Here is a 14,146-nt window from a genome sequence, read left to right on the forward strand (position 1 = left end):
GCATGTCATGCAAAGTGTCCTGTTTTCCTTACATCAAGGAAACTACGAAAACATGCTGCCACCCTTTCAACTGTGCTAAACATGACAGACACAGAGATGGACCAGCTGGCCAACTTTTTAGGCCATGATATTAGAATCCATCGTGAGTTCTATAGACTTCCGGAAAAGACATTGCAGCTGGCAAAAATCAGCAAAGTTTTGATGGCATTCGAGCAAGGTCGATTATCTGAGTTCCATGGAAAGAACTTGGGTGAAATCACAATTGGTCCAAATGGTAAGTTGTCATCTTTGTTGTTTGTTTGGTTTGAACTCAATTATAAGCTTAACATGTTATGTGTACCACAGAATGTTGTGCAAACTGAAGAGGAAGATATCACCAGAGAGGAAGGACACTATCCATGTCCTGACAATGGTAAGTTAATACTCATTTTTCTGGTTTATTAAAGGTGTCCTATGGTAAACATGACACTGAATGTTTATTATATTTAAGATTAGATTAGATAGATTTATTGGTCCCCGTGGGGAAATTCATTTTCACTGCCGTACATTTAAACAATAGACATTACACATCACAAAACAAAAATAACAAAAATACATCATACATGACAAACACATTTGTCATGTATCATGTACCAGTAACATCATGAGAGGTGGCCTTACCAACCCCTGATGATGAACACCTCCCACCACCCAAGAGACTGACACCACCTTTAAAAGATATGGATGCATCATCACGACATCGTGCAGTGAGACATTCTTCCAATGGTATGTTGTCATCTTTGTTGTTTCCTTTGTCTATAATTTTTTTCCATCATTGTGTTTGGTTTGAACTCAATTATAAGCTTAAGAAATTGAAAGAGTAAATGAAACCAAATTTCTAGGTATAATGATTGATGATAAATTGAACTGGAAATATTTTGTATGGTCACTTGCAGGTAAAGCTGCCCAGAAAAGGCGACCCTGGACACAGAAAGAGGTGAAGGCTGTCGAGAAGCACATGAAGCGATTCATCCCTTCTGGTATTGTGCGAGGAAAGAGTGAGTGTTTAAAATGTTTGAGGGACGAACCGGAAGCTCTCCAAACCGGGAATGGCAAGCATTGAAGTTCTATGTATACAACCGCATTACGGCCTACAAAAGGAAATTGCAGCTAAAATAGTAGATTACGAGATAATCAGCAAGACTGGTGAAGTAGAACTTTTTTTTTTTAAATGTTATTTATGTTCAATGTTGTTCAAAATAAAAAGTAAAAATAAAAGTTTAAATGAGTTTTCTTGAAAAGTGAAACATGTGTTATTAATAGTACTATAATTAATAATAATAATAATATAATAATAATAATAATATAACATGGTCCCTACACACCGGAGCTCTTGTAAAAAGAGCTCAGCAGAGCATTCACATTTTGCGTCGGATGAAAAGAGCACAGCTCCCTCCCCCTATTCTCACCACATTCTACAGAGGCACTATAGAGAGCCTACTGACCAACAGCATCTCTGTCTGGACTGGAGCCTGCAGTGCCTCAGACTGAAAGTCTCTGCAGAGAGTGGTGAGGACGGCGGAAAAGATCATCAGGACTCCTCTTCCTCCTATCCAGGAGATCGCAAAAAGCCGCTGCCTGACCAGGGCTCAGAAAATCTGCAAAGACTCCTCCCACCCCCACCAAGGACTGTTTTCCCTGCTGGACTCTAGAAAGAGGTTCCGCAGCCTTCGAAGCAGAACCTCCAGGTTCTGTAACAGCTTCTTCCCTCAGGCCGTAAGACTCTTGAACGCATCATAATTAAATTATCTCCTCAACTCCCCCCAAAATGGATTAACTCGCTGGAATAAAAAAGACAATATAACATACATCCATAAACGTGGACACATGTGAAAAAGTGCAATATATTTATCTGTACAGGAATCTATTTATTTATTTATATATATTTATTTATTTTATATATATATTCATATATTATTTATATCCATCCATCCATCCATCCATTTTCTACCGCTTATTCACTTCGGGGTCGCGGGGGGCGCTGGAGCCTATCTCAGCTACAATCGGGCGGAAGGCCGATTATTTATATATATATATTTATTTATTTATATATGCACCTTACTGCTTTTTTATCCTGCACTACCATGAGCTTATGTAACGAAATTTCGTTCTTATCTGTGCTGTAAAGTTCAAATTTGAATGACAATAAAAAGAAAGTCTAAGTCTAAGTCTAAGTCTAATTCTGTATGGTATCCATCCTTAGTTAAAACTAATATATATTTTCCCTTGTCTCCACAAGTGATGATGAAAAACTTGGTCCCCATTCCAAATGATAACCAATGTGTGTGTGTGTGTGTGTGTGTGTGTGTGTGTGTGTGTGTGTGTGTGTGTGTGTGTGCATGTGTGCGCCAACTACAGCAGCCTGTAGCTCAAACCTCAGTCTAATTTTAGAACAAATAACATAGTCACTGTGTTGTAGAATGTGATTGTCAGAGATGGCAGCACAGAAATCATCTGCAAGATGAAATAGTATCTTTTATATCGCAAAATATTGGAGACAAACGTGTAACTCTTTTTCCCCACTTGCTGCTACAGGTAAATTAATTTACGAGAAGAAGTATTAAGACCCCTCTTTTCACCCCCCCAAAAAAGTGACGAGTGACTTTTTAGCCTTACTTTGACCACTTTTGGAGACAAACACAGGTGTATCAAACAGGAAACTACCAGTAACTCACCACCTGATTTGGAAGAGCTCACCAAAGGGTAGAGAATATTTGCTTCAACTTAGGGCTGGGCGATATATCGATATACGCGATATATCACGGGTTTGTCTCTGTGCGATATAGAAAATGACTGTATCGTGATATCGAGTATACGTTCTCACGCAGTTGCTTATAGCTGCGGGCATTACACTACAGGCTCTCTTCCTCTTTCCAGTCTCTCCTTCTCACAGACACAAGCGCACCTTCTTACACACGTCACATACTGTCACGACATACGTCACATACGTATACGCCCTCCCCGAGCAGAGAGGTAGCAGCATGGCTAACGTTAGCTGTGATGCTAGCGGAGTGGTGCGAGCACGAATACAAGAAAAAGAAGGTGCGAATCTGGTGACAAATGGAGTAATAATTAATTCCCCCAAAAAACAGCAGCATCGTCTGGCGGTGGTTTGGCTTCAAGTGGGAAGATGTCAAACAGACAACCGTAATTTGTCAAGTGTGGGGCAAAAGCGTTGCTATAAAAAGTAGCATTACTGCTGTAACAAACAGTTCAGGGTGTCCCAAGTTACCGGAGTGTGTTAGGTAAGGAGGAGGAGTTTTGTCCCTCCAGAGTTGTTGCCGTAGGGCTGTGACGTAGGGTGTGTGTGGTTGTGGAAGGAGGTGTGTGATGTTGACATTAAAGAAGCGGTGGCTACCAAACCTGCTCTAATGTCTCCCGTTTATTATTTTATTAGATAAGTACACTGTATAGGCGAACCCAGGACACTCGGCTACACTGCTAATATGTAGCATCATTTGAAAAGTCACCCGCTAGACAAGGAAGAGGGCTTACTCCGCACGTCAATATCTCCGTTCGGTGCCACACGTCCACACCATCAAAATGCTGAGGCAAACATTTCCAGATCAACACCGTATGAAAAAAATAGTGATTTTTTTAGTTGTGATTTCCTTCTCTGCATGAAAGTTTAAAAGTAGCATATATTAATGCAGTATGAAGAATAATGTTTTAATGTAGACACATAGAATCATCATACTGCTGTGATTATATGCATCAAGTGTTCATTCAAGGCTAAGACAAAATATCGAGATATATATCGTGTATCGCGATATGGCCTTAAAATATCGCGACATTAAAAAAAGGCAATATCGCCCAGCCCTACTTCAACTCCTTATATTTGCATAGTTTCTAACGTCACAGTATTTATTAAGTGAAGTACAACTTAAAGCTGGCCAGTGATATCAATGAAAGACAAATACAGTGGGGCAAAAAAGTATTTAGTCAGCCACCGATTGTGCAAGTTCTCCCACTTAAAATGATGACAGAGGTCTGTAATTTTCATCATAGGTACACTTCAACTGTGAGAGACAGAATGTGAAAAAACAATTCAAGAATTCACATTGTAGGATTTTTAAAGAATTTAATTGTAAATTATGGTGGAAAATAAGTATTTGGTCAATAACAAAAATTCAACTCAATACTTTGTAATATAACCTTTGTTGGCAATAACAGAGGTCAAATGATTACTATAGGTCTTTACCAGGTTTGCACACACAGTAGCTGGTATTTTGGCCCATTCCTCCATGCAGATCTTCTCGAGAGCAGTGATGTTTTGGGGCTGTCGCCGAGCAACACGGACTTTCAACTCCCTCCACAGATTTTCTATGGGGTTGAGGTCTGGAGACTGGCTAGGCCACTCCAGGACTTTCAAATGCTTCGTACGAAGCCACTCCTTCGTTGCCCGGGCGGTGTGTTTGGGATCATTGTCATGCTGGAAGACCCAGCCACGTTTCATCTTCAAAGCTCTCACTGATGGAAGGAGGTTTTGGCTCAAAATCTCACGATACATGGCCCCATTCATTCTTTCCTTAACACGGATCAGTCGGCCTGTCCCCTTAGCAGAAAAACAGCCCCAAAGCATGATGTTTCCACCCCCATGCTTCACAGTAGGTATGGTGTTCTTGGGATGCAACTCAGTATTCTTCTTCCTCCAAACACGACAAGTTGAGTTTATACCAAAAAGTTCTATTTTGGTTTCATCTGACCACATGACAATCTCCCAATCCTCTGCTGTATCATCCATGTGCTCTCTGGCAAACTTCAGACGGGCCTGGACATGCACTGGCTTAAGCAGGGGGACACATCTGGCCCTGCAGGATTTGATTCCCTGCCGGCGTAGTGTGTTACTGATGGTAACCTTTGTTACTTTGGTCCCAGCTCTCTGCAGGTCATTCACCAGGTCCCCCCGTGTGGTTCTGGGATTTTTGCTCACCGTTCTCATGATCATTTTGACCCCACGGGATGAGATCTTGCGTGGAGCCCCAGATCGAGGGAGATTATCAGTGGTCTTGTATGTCTTCCATTTTCTGATAATTGCTCCCACAGTTGATTTTTTCACACCAAGCTGCTTGCCTATTGTAGATTCACTCTTCACAGTCTGGTGCAGGTCTACAATTCTTTTCCTGGTGTCCTTCGACAGCTCTTTGGTCTTGGCCATAGTGGAGTTTGGAGTCTGACTGTTTGAGGCTGTGGACAGGTGTCTTTTATACAGATAATGAGTTCAAACAGGTCCCTTTAATACAGATAACGAGTGGAGAACAGAAGAGCTTCTTAAAGAAGAAGTTACAGGTCTGTGAGAGCCAGAGATCTTCCTTGTTTGAAGTGACCAAATACTTATTTTCCACCATAATTTACAAATAAATTATTTAAAATTCCTACAATGTGAATTCCTGGATTTTTTTTTCACATTCTGTCTCTCACAGTTGAAGTTTACCTATGATGAAAATTACAGACCTCTGTCATCATTTTAAGTGGGAGTACTTGCACAATCGGTGGCTGACTAAATACTTTTTTGCCCCACTGTAGTTCACTATGAAAGACAAATAGTTCACTATCAATCTAGAGCCACTTAATCACATTAAAAACACAAAACAAAGCGATTGAAGACAGTTCATTTGTAGTTTTCTAAACATTTACTCTGCATGTTTTTGCTCACTGTTCGTCTCCCACAGCGTGAATAAAAATGATTAGCCAATTGTGTAAAGTAGATGATGACGTCATCTAGGCAAGTTTGCAATTTTGCAAAATAAAATGGCTTTGGATCATGATTTTTGCAAAATGTAGACTTTAAATGCTGCAATTGTGTGCATTTCTACACAATATATGTCAGATGTATTCTCATCTACCAACCTCTTTAACACTTACACGTCCATCTAATGCTCCACACAATCTTTACTAGATCATTTACTGACATTAGTAGCATTGAAAATGTAAAATTCTATAACAGACATGCAAAGAAATCAGAAAAGGTTTCCCATTGCGCAACTCTCTCCTGTAGCCACGCCCCCTCTGGTAATATACTTCCTGTGTTTACATCAAAAATATAACTTCTGGCTGGATACTAATACTCTTCATCAGGGGTGTTGAACTTGTTTTCATGGAGGGCCACGTCGCAGTCATGGCTGCCCTCAGAGGGCCGCTTGTAACAGTGAACGTAAGAAAATAAAAAGTATAATCACCTCATTATATTATTACACAATTGCCTATGCATTTGGTAATTTGATTTGTGTAAGTACAAATTGATGGATAACTTGCTTTGAAATCGTAAGTCCAGGTGACAAGCAGATATTTAAGTATGTATCGTTATTTTTACTAACTATAATACGGTATATGATAATTAGGGGTGCTTTATCACATCTGAATCGTGATTCTTATTTATCTCGATTGATTAATAATTTTAAAAAATCAAATGTACCGTATTTATTTTATTTGACAAATTATTTTTTTTTAAATCAAATTTTTTTAGGCCATCTCTATGCTTACTTGGTGCATGTATGTGCCATACGTCAGCAACCAAAAGGAGGTTTTGTAACCTGTAAGCTGTTTTGTTAAGTTGTTGTTATACCAAATAATACATTGCAAAAATCAGTTTGAATCGAGAATCAATTATGAATGAAATCCTCACCCCAGGAATCTGAATAGAATGGCGAGGTGCCCAAAGATTCACACAAATAATTGAATATTTGTATATACCGTATTTTCCGGACAACAAGGCACACTTAAATCCTTTTTTTTTCTCTCAAAACTCAACAGTGCGCCTTATAACCTGCTGCACCTAATGTCAGAATAATTCTGGTTTTGCTTACCGAGCTCAAAGCTATTTTATTTGGTACATGGTGAAATGATAAGTGTGACCAGTAGATGGCAGTCAAACATTAGAGATACGTGTAGGCTGCACTATGATGGCAATATGAGTCAAGTAAACACCCACCAACATGTTATATGTTCCATTGAAAATATGGAACATTACACACGGCGCTCAAAAAACCTATCAAAATGTTTCAGTACGACTTTGGTAAGCTATGAAGTCGCACCGCTTGATGGATTGTACTGTGCTTCAACATAGGAGTGTTATTATGGTGTGTGTAAAAGGTAAGACATTATCTGGCGTTTTGTTTCGCAATATTATACAAAAGCAACTTTTCTTACCTTCTGGTACCTGCTGATCTGTATTTGAAATCTACATGAATCCTAAAAAATTGCGCTTGTCCGCCTTTGTAGTTAGTGCCGACTCCGTAGTCGATAAGCTTCTTCTTTTTCTCTATCTTCTTGTTATGGGACATTCATCCTCCACTGTTGCCATTTCTAATTTAAAGTAGTGTAAAGTTCTTACTTATATCTGTCAGTAAACTCACCATGAAAGCACTAAAACTTACCAGTCTAGTGAGTTTACATTATTCACCCAAGGAACTTTAGTTATTAGAGAGTTACGGTCGGACGGTATTTCACGGGACACATTTCCGACGTTGTAGATGTTTCCGGATGAGGAGACGCTGCTCCGTTATTGATTGAAGTAAAGTCTGAATGTCATTAAAACAGTTAGCTCCATCTTTTGACACTTCTTCCACTCCCGTCCTGCACGCTACACCGCTACAACGAAGATGACGGGGAGAAGACACTGTCGAAGGTGAGCCACGTAAATAAGACCACCCACAAAACGGCGCATCCTGAGGCGACTGTCAGAAAGCGACTTGAAGATGATCTGTAAAACATCATCTATGCAACATTTTGAGCAAAGAACCACCATTACATGTTATGTAGACCACAATGAAATCTTTTACATTTAGAAAAAAATTATAATAATATGATCCCTTTAATGCGCCCAATAACCTGGTGCGCCTTATATATGGAAACAGATTTTTGAAAAAATAGACTCCCTCATCGGCAGTGCACCTTATAATCCGGTGCCCCTTATGGTCCGGGAAATACGGTTTATCAAAGTTTAAAACATAGGGAATTTCCTGTTTTTCTGTCAAAATGGAAACAATGAAAACATTTAGTAAGAAAAATGAAGTATGCACATTATTTGTGACATTTTTTTTATATATATACCTGGTCAGTGGCCTTGTGGTTAGAGTGTCCGGCCTGAGATCGGTAGGTCGCAAGTTCAAACCCTGGCCGAGTCATACCAAAGACTATAAAAATGGGACACTTTACCTCCCTGCTTGGCACTCAGCATCAAGGTTTGGAATATGGGGGTTAAATCACCAGGATGATTCACGAGCACGGCCACCGCTGCTGCTCACTGCTCCCCTCACCTCCCAGGGGGTGGAACAAGGGGATGGGTCAAATGCAGAGTGTATTTTCACCACATTTAGTGTGTGTGACTATAGTGGTACTTTAATTATTAATTATTTCCAGGCTTTCGCGGGCCACATTAAATGACGTGTTGGGCCGTGACACCTGCGCTCTACAACTACAACTGGTGGGAACTAATAGTTGTAATAAAATCCTACCTGTCCTTTAAAGAAGAAGTTGGGAAGATACTTCATGGCGTTGCTGCGAATGCAAGCGATGTTCTGGTAGCTTCCTGGCGTGGACTGACGCAAGGCTGTGATTCGATCCCGGACATAATCGGAAACTTTCACCCGGATCTCCATGCCCAGCATGAGCTTGTCTGGGAATAGTGGAGATAACTCCACTGGGAGAAGACACATGAGACACAAATCTAAAGAGCAACAGGTCGACATAGGGCTGGGCAATATATGGAATAAACTCAATATATCACGGCTTTGTCTCTGTGCGATATAGAAAATGACTATATAGTGATATTGGAGTATACGTTCTCACGCAGTTGCTTTTAGATGTGGGCATTAGACTCCATGCGTTTCTCACTCTTTCTTGTCTCTCCTTCTCACACAGACATAAAACAAGCGCTCCTTCTTACATACGCCACATACTGTCGGGCGTGCAACATCATACGCCCTCACAGAGCAGAGAGGTAGCGGCATGGTAACGTTAGCTGTGATGCTAGCGGTGCGAGTGGTAATACGAGAGAAAGAAGATGCGAATCTGGTAACAAATGAAGGAAGAAGAATTAACTTCCAAAAAAAACAGCACGGGGTCCATTGTCTGGTGGTGGTTTGGCTTCAAGCGGGAAGATGTTGAACAGACAACCGTAATATGTCAAGTATGCGACAAAAGCGTTGCTACAAAAAGTAGCATTACTGCTAATTTGTAGCATCATTTGAAAAGTCACCCGCTAGAGAATGAAGAGTGCTTGAAACTCCGTATGTCAACATCTCGGCCGGTGCCACACCCACAAAATGCCGTATGAAACAAATTGTCAACAACAGAAGGAGATAGCGTCCGCAGGAACCTACCACATAGCGAAGGACATAAACTATTTGATTTCCTATTATGCAGCTCATTTTTATTTGACAGTTATTGAAATATCTTGTGTGACATCATGCACAAAAGTCCACTTTATTTGTTTTAAAATATTGTAGTGGCGTTCTGTACAAAAAGTGCACTTAAATTTAGTGTTGTTTTGATATGTCATCTTAGTGACATCATGCACAAAAGTGCACTAATAGCTGGTTTTAAAATGTCTCTGACAATCTTGCACTTTCTGTTTTGGAAATGACATGAATGTTTGTGTCACTGCTTAATAACTGTTTAATAAATACAGTTTTGGTAAATTGACTTAGTTGTGATTTCCCTCTCTGCATGAAATCTTAAAATGAGCATATATTAATGCAGTATGAAGAAGAATGTTTTAATGTAGACACATAGAATCATCATACTGCTGTGATTATATGTATCAAGTGTTCATTCAAGGCTAAGGCAAAATATGGAGATATTTATCGTGTATCGTGACATGGCCTAAGAATATCGAGATATTAATAAAAGGCCATATCGCCCAGCCCTAGGTCGACATGTTAATGATGACAAAAGTACCTAAAAGTCCACCATATCCACAGCCGATGTCCGCAAACTCGACGTGGGAGTATTTGCCCTCAGCAGGTCCGGGAAAGAAGCGAGGATACAGCGTGGCCCAGTCCATCTCCTCTGGACTCACGGGACTGGCAGCGGGACAGGGAATAAGTGTGAGGCATGTTCAATAAATAAAGATAATAAGTGTGAGGCATGTTCAATAAATAAAGATAATAAGTGTGAGGCATGTTCAATAAATAAAGATAATAAGTGTGAGGCATGTTCAATAAATAAAGATAATAAGTGTGAGGCATGTTCAATAAATAAAGATAATAAGTGTGAGGCATGTTCAATAAATAAAGATAATAAGTGTGAGGCATGTTCAATAAATAAAGATAATAAGTGTGAGGCATGTTCAATAAATAAAGATAATAAGTGTGAGGCATGTTCAATAAATAAAGATAATAAGTGTAAGGCATGTTCAATAAATAAAGATAATAAGTGTGAGGCATGTTCAATAAATAAAGATAATAAGTGTGAGGCATGTTCAATAAATAAAGATAATAATAAATAAAGATAATAAAAGACTAAACAAGTAGCCGTCACTCACTATTCAAAAGTGTGATGCGCCATCGGGTTGGAATGTGCTCGCTGTCGGTAGTAACGCTTCTGCGGCATTGACGAACTCATGTCGGCGTCCATCGCGATACTTAATCTCCTTTCTTTATCAAATTAATATCACTTTTGAAATAAACGCTGGCCAGCTTGTCACGTTCGCGCCAGCATGTTTACCACAACTTCCGGGTCGCGGGGCTGTGACGTAATCACTCAGTGCCAGCCGGCTTTTGAAAAATGAATTTTGCCTTTGCAACATCATTATACTATTGGCTAAGTTTTATTTTCATAAATATAAGTTTCTCAATACCCGACCTGTTTTTTGTGCCTTTAAAAAAGAATTAGAACTCTACCTCTAACAACCAAAAAGCTGTGAAAACGATGGTGCTGTGTTCCAAATTTAAATTATTTACTGAACTTGTGTGAGCCTATGGCTTTGCACTTTGTTTTATATATATATATATATATATATATATATATATATATATATATATATATATATATATATATATATATATATATATATATATATATATACACATACATACATACATACATACATACATACATACATACATACATAGATAGATAGATAGATAGATAGATAGATAGATAGATAGATAGATAGATAGATAGATAGATAGATAGATAGATAGATAGATAGATAGATAGATAGATAGATAGATAGATAGATAGATAGATAGATAGATAGGCGTGGCGAAGTTGGTTGAGTGGCCGTGCCAGCAATCGGAGTGTTGCTGGTTACTGGGGTTCAATCCCCACCTTCTACCATCCTAGTCACGTCCGTTGTGTCCTTGTGCAAGACACTTCACCCCTTGCTCCTGATGGCTGCTGGTTAGCGCCTTGCATGGCAGCTCCCGCCATCAGTGTGTGAATGTGGAAATACTGTCAAAGCGCTTTGAGTACCTTGAAGGTAGAAAAGCGCTATACAAGTATAACCCATTTATCATTTATTTATTTATATATATATTCTTTTTTTTTTTTATATATATATATATATATATATATATATATATATATATATATATATATATATATATATATATATTTTTTTTTTTTTTTTTTGCATTATTTTTTTAGTTACTTTTGTAACCGAGGGTTTATATATACTGTATAAAACTACAAAATAACAAACACGGAGGCTCCAGTTTTACACGAGGACCACTTTATTTCCGCTCCACCACAACGTGTCACCACTTCCGCTCTTACCGCCTTCAAAATAAGAGCTCAATGCATATACTGTATAACGAATTTAACGAATTTAACATTACAAAGAGGCAAGTCCAAAAAAATAGGTTACACTTTATTGAGTTTACAACCCCCTGGCGCTGATTTGTACTGTTTTTGTACTTATTATGATTATTATAATTTCTCGATTGTTTGTAAATGTAGTTTGTAAATATAGGTTTGTAAAATTCCACAAAAAAAAGAACTACGTTTTGTTTGGATATGATAAAGACATTGATTACAATTTGACATATGTACTAAACATATTTATTAACCGTGCTAAATACTATATCCACAAGTGTCAAAGAGAATAATATATAATCAATAATCTCAACGCTAAGAAAGCTGTTAGAATTTTAGAAATTGAAAAAACAAAAAAAACATTAAATATATCTGCCTTTTTTAATGTTATTTATGACTTATTTACTTCACCCCTCACTTTGTTGTGTCTTGGTTTTGCTTTTGTTAGTTATGTTTTTAACTCTGCTGGTCGGTTTTTGTCATGTATTGGTTTACTCAGGTCACAGGACAATACCGGAACCATTGTGAGGGGAACTTAAGGGCGGGGGGCACAGGATATGATGACATGTGTGTTGGACACCCAGAAGTGGAGGAAGTAAAGCGTAATATTAAGCTTAGAATGCGCTAACTAATAAGTGACAAGTTGGGCACACTTACTACTCTGGACTATTCATTTTCTATATTTTTTTACTTAAAAATGGTTTGAATTTTGAAGGCTAAGCCATCAAATGATTGTGTTATCTCTTAAAATAAATAATAAAGGTGTAGGCAGGAGAGAACACACAGAAGATACTACAAATAATAACAGAAGAAATTAACAAATTAAAAAGATGGTTTGACAATAACAGACTATCGTTGAATCTCAGTAAAACTAAAATAATGCTATTTGGTAACAGTAGAAGAGAAAGTCAAACACAAATACAAATAGACGGAATAGAAATTGAAAGAGTAAATGAAACCAAATTTCTTGGTATAATGATTGATGATGAATTGAACTGGAAATCTCACGTAAAAAATATACAACATAAAGTAGCAAGAAACACGTCAATAATGAATAAAGCAAAACATGTTCTAGACAAAAAATCACTTCATATTCTCTACTGCTCACTAGTGTTACCATATCTGGGTTATTGTGCAGAAATATGGGGAAATAATTACAAAAGTACACTTCATTCATTAACGGTGTTACAAAAAAGATCAGTTAGAATAATACATACGGTAATGTTGGATATAGAGAACACACAAATCCTTTATTTATTGAATTAAAGATACTGAAATTCTACGACATAGTGAATTTGCAAACAGCTAAAATTATACACAAAGCAAACTATAACCTGCTACCCAAGAATATACAACAATTCTTCTCAAAAAAAGAGGAGAAATATAATCTTAGGGAGAAATGTAATTTAAAACATTTGTATGCACGTACAACACTTAAGACCTTCAGTATATCAGTATGTGGAATTAAATTATGGAATGGATTAAGCAAAGCAATCAAACAATGTACTAATATGATCCACTTCAAGAAACTCTTCAAACTTAAAGTGTTTACAAAGTACAAAGAAGAAGAACCATGATAAACATTCTGAATTTATTTAACTCATCCATTCTTTCATTCTTTCACTCACAAAATAATCTTACTTATCTCAACATATGAAATGTAACTTACTTCACCAATTATCATTTATTTACTTATTTTATTGTGATTACTTATGGAGTATATTGTGAATAAATTGAGAACAGGAAGTGAACAAAAGTTTTAGCAACTGTTATGTAAAAGAAAAGGGGTAGGATTAAATAAGCTCTGCTTCTTCCTACTCCTTTTCGAACATGTTGAAAAGAGAAACTAGAGATTGTGATGTATCATGTTGTATACTTGCATGTTCGAAATAAACTCAAACTCAAACTCAAACTCAAACTCAAATTCTATGGTAAAAGAGACAAAAAAAGATTAGGCAACATTATTTCACAGAGTGAAACACACATGCAAATCATTTATTTGAAATTCATTTCAATTAATTATTTGGTAAAGAACAACAACCCATCAGCCTCGTGCCTTGTGGCAAGTCACATAAAATGACCTGGAAGGCCACTTAAATAATGTGGCAGGCAACAAAATAATGTGGCAAATAACATAAAATGACCTGGAAGGCCACTTAAAATAATGTGGCCAATCACATAAAATGACCTGGCAGGCCACATAAATAATGTGGCAGGCAAAAAATAATGTGGTGAATCACATACAATGACCTGGCAGGCCTTTGATTGATTGAAACTTTTATTAGTAGATTGCACAGTGAAGTACATATTCCGTACAATTGACCACTAAATGGTAACACCCCAATAA

The 14,146-nt window shown here is 37.8% G+C and overlaps 1 protein-coding gene across 2 annotated transcripts in view; it reads right to left on the reverse strand.

The window, feature by feature from the left end:
* The window catches only part of mettl1 (methyltransferase 1, tRNA methylguanosine), a 61,516-nt gene extending 50,787 nt beyond the window's left edge, over positions 1–10,729 (reverse strand). For both annotated transcript variants that reach the window (XM_061985408.2, XM_061985407.2), the window contains exons 1-3: positions 10,526–10,729; positions 9,940–10,064; positions 8,496–8,680 (exon numbers count right to left, since the gene is read on the reverse strand). In XM_061985408.2, coding sequence (XP_061841392.1) covers positions 8,496–8,680; positions 9,940–10,064; positions 10,526–10,617 — 402 coding nt within the window. In that variant the 5' untranslated portion in view covers positions 10,618–10,729. The remainder of the gene's footprint in view (positions 1–8,495; positions 8,681–9,939; positions 10,065–10,525) is intronic.
* Positions 10,730–14,146: the final 3,417 nt, after the last annotated feature.

Source organism: Nerophis lumbriciformis, linkage group LG23 (assembly GCF_033978685.3).
Source record: "Nerophis lumbriciformis linkage group LG23, RoL_Nlum_v2.1, whole genome shotgun sequence".
In the NCBI taxonomy this organism is placed as follows: domain Eukaryota; kingdom Metazoa; phylum Chordata; class Actinopteri; order Syngnathiformes; family Syngnathidae; genus Nerophis; species Nerophis lumbriciformis.